This window comes from Balaenoptera musculus, chromosome 12, assembly GCF_009873245.2.
Source record: "Balaenoptera musculus isolate JJ_BM4_2016_0621 chromosome 12, mBalMus1.pri.v3, whole genome shotgun sequence".
In the NCBI taxonomy this organism is placed as follows: Eukaryota; Metazoa; Chordata; class Mammalia; order Artiodactyla; family Balaenopteridae; genus Balaenoptera; species Balaenoptera musculus.
In genome coordinates, this window is record NC_045796.1 from 44,301,592 (window position 1) to 44,312,817 (window position 11,226).

The 11,226-nt window shown below is 39.8% G+C and overlaps 1 protein-coding gene across 1 annotated transcript in view; it reads left to right on the forward strand.

Moving 5' to 3' along the window:
- Positions 1 to 3,229, forward strand: part of ROS1 (ROS proto-oncogene 1, receptor tyrosine kinase) — a 113,741-nt gene extending 110,512 nt beyond the window's left edge. Inside the window, exon 44 of the mRNA XM_036872232.1 lies at positions 759 to 3,229. Coding sequence (XP_036728127.1) covers positions 759 to 1,069 — 311 coding nt within the window. The 3' untranslated portion in view covers positions 1,070 to 3,229. The remainder of the gene's footprint in view (positions 1 to 758) is intronic.
- The last annotated feature ends 7,997 nt before the right edge of the window (positions 3,230 to 11,226 follow it).

Here is an 11,226-nt window from a genome sequence, read left to right on the forward strand (position 1 = left end):
CCTCATCTGTTAAATGGAGATAGTGCCAGTACTGACTTAATAGGAGAAGAATGAGTTAATATATGCATATTGCTTAGAACAGTGCCTGGTACGTAGTAAGTACTCTGTAAGTATTAATAACAACAATTATTGTTATTATATTTCATATCAGTGCTTACCACCACCTGACATAAATTTAGTTTTATACTAGTTTATTGTCTGTCTCTCCTCATTAGAATGTAAACCCCAAAGAGCAATAAATGTGTTTTGTTCACTGCTGTATCATCAATACCTAGGACACAGCCTGGTGTGCAGTAGGCATGCAATAAATATTAGCTTAATGAATGATTAAATTACTTTATCTAAAGAAATACATTTTTAAAGGTAGGTATTTTAGCTGATGTGGCAAGATGAAAGGGCAAGCACTTCACACAAAAAGGGCCGCCCTAGGGCCACTTAATTCCTGTCACAAAGACCATGACCTGTTTCACCTGTTATGGCAGAGTTAATCACCTCTGTGCTCTCATCACTTTATGTATTCCTTTCTTATATATGCACACATGACCTTCCATGGTACTATTTCTGCTTTCCTACTAGACTGCAGTAGCGTCAAGGACAGGGAACATGTCTTGGACTTTTGTGTTCCCTTAGTGGTCATCATAAATATTTGCTGAACCAATGGGTAAGGCTGGTGTTGTTCTAATTCTCATACAGCCTGGATATTACAGATAAAGGAAACCAAACAGATGCTAGAATAACTTTTGTATTTTTTTTCACAGATGAAGATGGTCATATGATTTGTTCGAATTCAGATGACGTTATGTCAACTGCTTTACTGGAAACCAAGAACCAAGAAGGGTTAAACTATATGGTACTTGCTACAGAATGCAGACAAGGTGAAGCAAATTCTGAGGGTCCTCTAAGCTCCAAGGCATCTGAATCTTGTGGTCTGAGGAAAGAAGAGAAGGAACCACATGCAGACAAAGACATCTGCCAAGAAAAACAAGTGGCTTACTGCCCTCCTGGCAAGCCTGAAGGCCTGAACTATGCCTGTCTCACTCACAGTGGATATGGAGATGGGTCTGATTAATAGCTCTGTTTGGGAAATGCAGAGTTGAGAGAAACACTCCTCCCATTAAGTAGTTGCTGAAAGAAAACCTAGTAGAATGATAGATGTTGTGGGTGGTGGTCCATGACTCTGAATTAACACAGAGAAGTTCCTGAGTTCTCATCTTGGCCCCAAGAGCCATGTGGTTTTAGCTGTGACAATCCCCATACCAACTGTCTAACCTTCAGCAGAATTCTGAGGTGAACTTTGGAGCATTTGGGAAAGCTTAGAAAGACTCATGAGTCTGGAAATGAAACTGTGATTCCTCACCCCGAGGTCCCTTAGGCCACTGCCCACCCTTCAGTCTGGGCTGTAAGAGAAACATCTTAGTTAGATGGTTAAAGACTAAACACTTATGTTTAGAGACCTGAAGGAGGAGGATGAGAAGTGTGCTCAAGGGGCCAAATGAACTACAGATTATCCCAAAAGGGACAAAGGAAGTGACTAAATAACTCTACACATACAGAAGGAACTAGCACCTATGACACAAGAAGTCATTTTGAAAGCTATTACTACAATAAAATATTGTCCTAATTACTACTCTAAAATACTTTGTATTTTGGAGACTTGGAACAGCAGCTTCAGTCATGTTGACAACAGGACCATGAAGGTGTCTACGTCCTAAAGCTTAGCATTCCACGATCTTTGGGTCATATAAAAATCACTCTGTGACTTGTGTGCTATTACAGAAATTAGCTAATATAAAGATGGTTTTTGTTTGCCATATCTCTTTCATACATAACATACTTAGGATTACATTTACTATCCAAGTGTCCTTAAAATTAAACATAAATGATTATATAATGTTAATTCAAGCTGTGTGATTTTTAGCAACCATACAAAATAATAAATACCTAAATGAGAACTATTAAAAATTAAATGAGAGCACCTAAATGAGAGCAATTAAAAAATTGCTGCAGAGAAACACTCTGATTTAAAGCCAGTCGTTATTTTGCAGTTACCCATTTAAATCTGAAAGCCTCAAATGCTCTAATAGCAACACCAATGAAAGTATTCTGTGTTACTTAGTCGCAGTATACAGGATGTTCACGAGCTATAAAGAACACTTTGATCATAACATTTGCTAAAAACTACTGTGGAAGAGGAACACATGTTTTCACCTTGGATCATTTAGTTCATTTTTAAATTTGCCTACTGCCTGAGAACATGCACAGATGATAGGCTGTATGATGAGGAACACAGGGAGGTCAATGTGTCAATTCTGTGGTGAACAGCCCCCAAGTAAAGGTCCAGGATTTATGGCCACTCTGCCACATCTGTCATCTCACTGAACAAGGCAGAATATTTTCCCTCTGATCTTTTGACTTTCTAATGGGCACTGATCATTCTTTTTGTTAGCCCAGCATATGATGCCCCTTCCTGTGTTGGAGAATTCCTCTACCATTATATTCCGAGTGGGAGCTATGCTCCATTTGCTTCCCCAAGATCTCTCGCAGTGAGAAGGCAGGCAAGTGACCCTAGCCCCTACCACTCAGACACAGCCACCACAGGCTTCTAATTGAGAGTGAAGGAAGCAAAGAAATAGGAACCACAGTGAGTCGTCCCTGGTGACGGTGGCAATTGCAGCTGGTCTGGCTCCCAGCATGCAGTGTCCAGGGCCAGGACAGTCAGCAGAGCAAGTCTGGAGCCTGGTGCCTCTGGCAGCTGGGGAGGCCAGACTGGCCTGGTTCTGCTGTCTGCTTCTGGCCGGGCTCCCTGTTCCATAGCTTCTGAGTTGGGTTCTCAAGCCCTCCCAGGGATTCTGTGACTTATCTCCATAGCTTTTTTCCCCCCTGTATTTACATTTATTGATTCAATCCTTTAATAGTTTATTCAACACATAGTTACTACATGCCACGTTCTGTTCCAAGCACTAGAAATACAGCAATGAACAAAACAAAATCCCTGCCTATATGGAGTGTAGTTCACCTACTGTAACTACTGGCGTAGTTCACAGTACTAAGCATTTGGCCAGGTAGCAGTTTCAAAAATAAAGAAAATGGGTAACATGGAGTGTGGTCATCTACAGACACTGGCATTAACAGTTCATGCTGTCCTGGGAGAAGCAAAAGAAATGAGACATACGGACGGGTAGACAGTAGAGAGTCTTTTAGTGCTAAACCACAGAGTTTGAATTTCATTCTGTAGTAGATGAGTCATCAAAGCTTTTTTAAAATTATCTTCATAGCCTGTTAATAAATGTTTTTCTTTTAAATCAGCCAGAGTCAGTTTCTGTTTCTTGCAACCATGACTTTTGCTCTGCCAGTGCCACAGACCTTTATTTTGGAATACACAAAGGGATTAGAAGCATATAGAAGAATTTGATTTTCAGTACAATACATTTGCATTACAATCTGGACAATAGAGAAATTTATAGAATAGCTAAGGGGAGGGGAACAGCCCGTAAAATATCATGTTTCAGCTAGGATATAAGTGCAAATTAGTAGTCTTTTTCTATAATTCATAATGAATAATATTGGTAGAAATATTTAATGCAACATAAAATAGACAGTGGCTGAAATCTCATAGGTAAATTTATTATAGATGAAAGTAATTGATAAAAAATACAAATGGCTGGTAATACTGAAAACTATGTAAGTTAATTCTGGAAAAATTAGATTTTGTAATCAAGAGGGAAAAAATTGGCAATGGCTAAAATTGGCACTTGTTAAAATATGTCCTTCACTAAAAATTAACAGAAGAATAAAACCTATTGATAAATTTTTTATCTGAAAAATACGACCTGGGAATGTTAGACTTGAGAGAAATAATGGCTCCCAAAGGCAGAAGTTATAATTGGTATGAACGAAACAAAACAATACAAAAGCCGATCAATAAATCTAACCTTCATTTTAAATTGTTCAAGGAAAAGAAATAATCCATAAGATTATTATGGTTTAACACTGCCAGTTGAACAAAAATTTACCTGGATAAAATTAATGTGTTGCTATAATTCTGTTGAAAATGCTTTATTCAAAATGTCCTGGAGTAAAGAGCCTGTCCCTGGTCTCAGATACCCTCTGTGTTGCTTACCCATCCTGCTTTTCCCTGGCCTATTGGAATGTTCTCACCTATTCTTCTCTGCTTATCTAAATTCCAGTCTTCCTTTAGGATCAGCTCATATTCCAACTTTTTGGAAAGGCTTGTCCCTAACTCCCTCCCCTCTCACTTCTCAGAATAACTGTTGCCCTTCTTGTCTTTATATCTCATTTGCTGGCAACCACATGTATTTCCCTTCTATTTCTATGTATTTTATCTACTCGAATAAATTGCAAGCTTTCCGAAGACAGGGTGATGTCTTTTAACACTTTATACCTTTAATCTAAAGTAAGTATTCATATTTAATGGATGAATTGGCTTTCTCATCATCCTTTTCCAACACACTTCACAAGTCTTCACTTTTAGCTCATGGAAGGGATGCCAGAAGATTGGTCTACTGTCAAGAGGGGCTCAAGAGGATTCTTTAGATCCTGAGTTATCTCTTGAGACCTAAACATATTACAGAAGTTGGTGGACTGCTTTGAGGTTCAGATCAAACCTAGGTGAGGCGTGAAATACTGAAAGCCCTTGAAATGATGGTAAAGGATGTTAAAGGAGGCAAAAAATTATTTTATCATTATCATTTCTCCCATCTGAAACCCAACTTTTATCCTCAGAATAGACTTATGGATGTGGAATAAATGTCATAAATTTTAAGTTGTCCTTGACTTCTCTTTGACCTTCTCTCTTTGGTAAAGAGGAGCCCATCCAATTTTGCTTTTTGCATTGGTCAAGGCTATGGGGTGCCCAAACCAGAAGACCTATCCCAGTCCTTCTAGGCTCTTCACAACTAGAAGAATCAAGGGGACAAAATATACAACCCAAACTCCATTGTATATATTTTAGAATATTTCCTTCCAGGTTTTTTTTTTCTTCCCCATGTGAGCTTATTTTCATGGCTGGAGTAGTTGTATTTCTCTTGTTTTTTTTTTTTTTTTTTTCACTTACTTTATTGTATAAGCTTTCCCCCTTATCATTAAAAATTCTTTGTGAATGTTTCTAATGACTGCGTACATCCCTTAGGATGGATATACTGTTGTTTAGTGTTCCCATGTAGATTCATTCACTCATTCATAAATATTTATTGAATGCTTACTACACAGGAAGCATTGTTATAGGTGCTAGGAATAGAGCAATAAACAAAGCTAAGTCTTTGCCTTGATGGAGGCCACATTCTAACATTCTATCAATAGATGGGGGAGAAGACATAGTAAATAAAAAACAAAAATATATATGACAATACATTAAAAGAATCATACACCATGATCAAGTGGGATTTATTCCAGGTTGCAAAGATGGTTCAAACATCCACAAATGAGTCAGTGTGATACACTGCATTAACAAAATGAAGGATAAACATCATATGATCATCTCAGTAGATGCAGAAAAAGCATTTGACAAAATTCAGCATCCATTTATGATAATAACTCTCAACAAAGTGGGTACAGAGGGAAGGTATCTCAATATAATAGACTGTACATGAGAAGCTCACAGCTAACATCATACTCAACAGTGAAAAGCTAAAAGCTTTTCCTCTAAGATCAGGAACAAGACAAGGATGTCCACTCTCACAACTTTTATTCAATATACTATTTGAAGTCCTAGCCAGAGTAATTAGGCAAGAAAAAAAATTAAAAAGCATCCAAATTGAGAAAGAAGAAGTAAAACTGTCACTATTTGCAAATAATATGACATTATATACAGAAAACTCTAAAGACTCCATCAAAAAACTATTAGAACTAATAAACAAATTCAGTAAAGTTGCAGGATACAAAATCAATACACAAAAGTTTGTTGCCTTACTTTACATTAATAATGAACTATCAGAAAGAGAAATTAAGAAAACAACCCCATTTACAATTGCAACAAAAAGAATAAAATACCTCAGAATAAATCTAACTGAGGAGGTGAAAGAACTATATTTTGAAACGATAAGACAGTAATGAAAAAAACTGAAGAAGACACAAAGACCCTGAATAGCCAAAGCAATCTTGAGAAAGGAGAATGAAGCTGGAGACATCATGCTTCCTGATTTCAAACTATATTACAAAGCTATAGAATTAAAACAGTAGTAGTATTGATATAAAACAGACACATAGATTAATGGAAGGGAATAGAGAACCCAGGAATAAACCCATGCATGTATCATCAATTAACTCATGACAAAATATGGAGGGAAGAATGCACAATGGGGAAAGGACAGTCCCTTCAATAAATGGCATTGGGAAAATTGGACAGCCACATACAAAAGAATGAAACTGGATTGCTATCTTATACATAACTCCCTTTAGTTAACAAAAGTTAACTTAAAATGGATTAAAGGCTTGAATATAAGACCTGAAACCTTAAAACTTCTAGAAGAAAACACAGGTGGCAAGCTCCCTGACATATGTCTTGGCAATGATGTTTTGAATCTGACACCAAAAACAAAAGCAACAAAAGCAAAAATAAACAAGTGGAACTGCATGAAACTAAAAAGCTTTTGCATAGCAAAAACAAAACAAAATCGACAAAATTAAAAGGCAGTCTACTGGATGTGAGAAAATAATTGCAAATCATAAATCTGATAAGGGGCTAGTAGCCCAAATATACAAAGAATTCATATAACTCAATAGCAATAAAAAAAAGGGAGGGAAGGAGGGGAGAGTGGTAGTGGGGGTTAGATCATACAGGCCATGGTAGGGACTTTTTACCTGATAGGAAGACACTAGGGAATTTTGAACATATGAGAGACATGATTTGACTTTGGTTTTAAAAGTATCATTCCAGAGCCCATGTGAACAAGGGACTGAGAGTAGGGTGGGACAGAAAGGTAGAAACAGGAAAATCAATTAGAAAGTTATGATAATTAACCACGAGATGATGACGGCTTGGCAGGGAAGGTGATGAAACAGCAGTGAAAGTGATGAAAGTGGTTGATTCTGTGTTTCTTTTGAAGATTTTGCTGATGGATTACATATGGAGTAAAAGGGAAGAAAAGATTAAGATTTTTAATCTGAGCAGTGGGAAGAATGGAAGTTACCATTTATCAGATGGGAAAAACTGAAGGAGAAATGATTCATTTTGAGAGGCAAGATGGCAATTAGAGGTTCGATTTAGGATATGTTAGTTTTGAGATGATTTTTAGAGATCTAAGGGAGAGGCTGACTATGCAGTGGGAGAGGGGATTAAGGAAAGGGTTCAGGCTGGAGAGTTGTCAGTATATAGGTAAGGCTGAGCCTAGCCATGAGACTGGTCCAGCTCAACCAGGGGTGTGTATAAGAAAGAAGGTCCAAGGACTGAGGCCAAAATCATTCCATGTTTAGACATTAGGGAGCTGAGGAGAGACTACCAAAGAAGACTGAGAAGGAGGGGTCAGAAAAGTAGCATGAAAATCAAGAGTGCATGGAATCCTGGAAGTCAAGTGAACAAAGTGATTGAAGAAGGATGGAATTATGAACTGTGTCAAATATTATTGACAGGTAAGGTAACCATATGTCTTAATTTGCCTGGGATAGTCGCAGTTTATGCCTTTGTCCTGGATTATTACCAGTGTCCCTTTCACACTTATAAGTGATCTTGTTCAGACCATAAATTATATGGTCCCCTGCGGTGGACACGGAGGTGTGCTATTTAGATCATCTTTCAAGAGAACCTGCTTTGGGGAGCATGGCTAATTGACACCTCCAGCTTCTGTACCTTCAGATCTACTGTGACATTCATGCCAGGTCATGCTTCCCTTGGGCCATTTCCAGCCACTGACTAAACACAGAGGAGTACCAGGAATGGGCCATTCCTGCCTGATCTGGACTTTATTTGGCCACCAACAGGCCATTTTGACTTGGGGACCGACTATCAGTCTGGCTGAGACTTTCCCAGAACTGCACTGTAATCTCAGGCTTTCCCTATCCAACCCTTCCTTCTCTCTCTTCTTAACAGGTGTCAGGCCTGCATTGCAATCTGAAGGCTTTTTTCACCTACCCTTTCTCTCTCCCCCTTTATCCTTCCACGGCCTTTCTCCCAACAAATCATTTGCACATCTATTCCTCTTGGCATCTGTTTCTTTGAGGCCCTTAACTAATACAGATAGTACCAGGAATAGCCCAAGAAAACAGGTAGCGAGATGGGATCTGGGGTCTGGCTCACTCATCATCCAAGTGGCTAAGAGGACCACATCATAAGTGACAGATATGTGGGGCACAGACAGTCCTGGGCACAATGTGGCAGCCCAAATGCTATGGATTTCACCAGTGGTGAACAAGAAAAATATCCCACGGAGGGGAACACCTTTGCCAATGTGATGATTCAGGCCTTTGAAAGATATACAGGCGATGATGCCTATAAGAACAGTGGAACTCACTGGCTGTTTCCCTGCAGAACAGTTGTACAGATTCCCTGCAGAAGGATCATGAGAAATTAAGGGTATGTAGCAAATAAAGGCTAATTGTGAGAGCTAGAAGGTGTCTCTGATAGGTTAAAAAGAGGCGCTTATAAACTGTAGAGTAAGAGTAGACACAACTGAGGGGCAAGCCCCGCATGTGATAGCCAAGTAGGTCTGTTGAGAAAACCTGTGACCCTGAAACCCTGGATGGGGGCAACTGGATGGATGCCCCCAAGGAATTTGGCTCAGCTGACCCCTCTCATCCCTCACTGCTTGTTGAGATGGCTCATACCTCTAACATAAGAGCTAGCACTTTCTCTGTACAGGGAGATACTCCTGTGGCCTCTCCCCAGCAAGGCAACAGGTGCCCCCTTGGGAGCTGCACCTACCTCTGCTGGGGACTGCCAGGTTGATAACCAGGGTTAAATCCCAGCCTAACCTGACTTGGGATATGCTGGGTCTGATAAAGAAGGAAAGAGATTACATCTCAAAGGAGCTCTAAGAATTAGCTAACATCTAATGGTGGGAGCCAGGGGAGTAATGTTGGGATTACATTCGGAGGGTACGTGAGTAAGGGGGTGGGAAGGTAAGACTGGATAAGCAGGAATTCATTCACTCAGTGGGATTTCCTGGAACATGAAATTTTAACATCTTGGAAAAGATCCAAGGCAAACTTTCAGCTAGGGTAGCCTTGGAAGCCTGGAGAAAACAAAGGCCCATGCTGAGATGCCCTGTCAGATGGGAGAGGAAAGAATAAAAAGACTGAGGGAAGTGGGAATGCTGGCATGGACATATTGTGTGAGGCCAGAAGACCCATCAAAGGACACACTAAGGTCATTAGGAACAGGCTGATGAGAGGGGTGCCTCACTGAGTATCACTAAGCAGCTCAGTAATGGCTTCCTCTGCAGACCATCCACATCTGGGCTCGTTAAGATCTATGGACATGACACAGCCCTGAAATAATAGATACCAGATGGCTGCACTTGACTACTAGAAGCCAGGGGACCCCCATCACCACGATGATGGAGAGGCACCCAAAGAAGCTTGAGCATAGGGAGTTGTGGAGATGGTTAATAAAGTATGTTGTCCCCAGGACAAAACAGAAGGGCAGCAGTGCTTACCATTTACAATCAGAGAAAGGCAAAAATGGAGGAGTTAGGAGGCTGATGTGGTCACTTGAATAAAAATCACCATTGTAAAGATCTGTAACCCATTGACTGAAGAAGTGGACAGGTCCTAGGACAGAACCTGTAACACTATCACGGTATATACTATGATGATTCCACCACAGAGCACTGTGGCCATTTATTCCAGTACTGTGCACTGGGAATCCCCAGACATTTCAGACTATTAGACATAGGATCTGAGTTGACATTGGTATCTAGAGACCTGAAGCATCATCATAGCCCCTTTGTTAGGGTGGGGTTTATGGAGCCAGGTATTAAATTGAGTCCTGGCTAAAGGCCAACCTACAGTGTGTCCACCAGGCCCATGACCCCACTGGTGATGATTTCTCCACTCTATAAATGTGTAATAGGGGTTGACATACTTGGTGGTTGAATCACTGGATACTTGGCCTGTGGGGTAAAATATATCATGGTGTGGAAGGCCAAGAGGAAACCTCTGGAACTGCTGCCCTCCTCTCTTCCCTCCCCTAGCCAAGATAGTAAGTCAAAAATAAAATAGGATCCTGGGGAATTACAATGATTAGTGCCAGCATTTATGTTCGAAAGGTCACAGGGTTCATGGTTTCTGTCACACCTCCTTTTAATTCACCAGAGCTTCTGCAGAAACCACATGGATCCTGGAGAATGGCTGTAGTGTAGCATGAGTTAAATCAAATAGTAGCCCAATTGCAGCTGCTATGCCAGGTGTAGTATCTTTGCTAGAACGTATTAATAAGGCCTCAAGTGCATGGTATATGTCTTGACCTCTGCTTATCAGAGGATCTTCACTGATGTATTCACCCTATCGATGAGACAAGTAAAAGGTTACTGAGAGCTGATCTTCAGGTTTATTCAGAGCTAACTGATGACCTTGGCAAGTGTGTGTGTAGCGGAAGCTAAGCTCGAGTGGGTACAAGAGAAAATGGAAAAGTAAGTGGAGAGAGCAAGAGGATGACTCATTTAAGGCTTGTTGCCATTTAAAGGGAGCAGAGAAATGAGTTAGTAACTAAAAGGAGACAGGGTCAAAGAAGGTTGCTTTTTTTTTTAAGGCAGGAAATATTGCAGCCTGTTTTATAGTAATGGGAATGATCCAGTAGAGCGGGAGAAATGATGATGCAGGAAAAGAGAGGACAATTGTTGAAGGGATGTCCTTGAGCAGAAGACAGAGATTGAGGATCAGGATACAAGCGCAGAAAAAGGATATTTGACACTGCCTCCTAAAAGTGAAGAACCTCTCCCCACTCCTTTTAATAAGAGGATTTTCTTTACTGAAGCAGCTTCCAGACTATTTTTATTTTCTTTTTTTTAACTTGTACATTAAACCTCAGATGAACCTGTATTTTAAAATTGGTTTGCACATAATAAAATAAAAAGTTTAATGCAATAATTTGTGTATTTATTTCACAAATAGTTGGTAGTACCTGCTCAATGTACTTAATATCCAGCTGAGGGGGTAAAGAATAAGTCAAGAGAGAACGAGATGATCTTTAGGGTTACTGCAACCTTTTAAATTCTGAACTTGTGTCCCAAGATGTTAAATAATAAATGGCAAAAAAATGGCATAGACATTAGT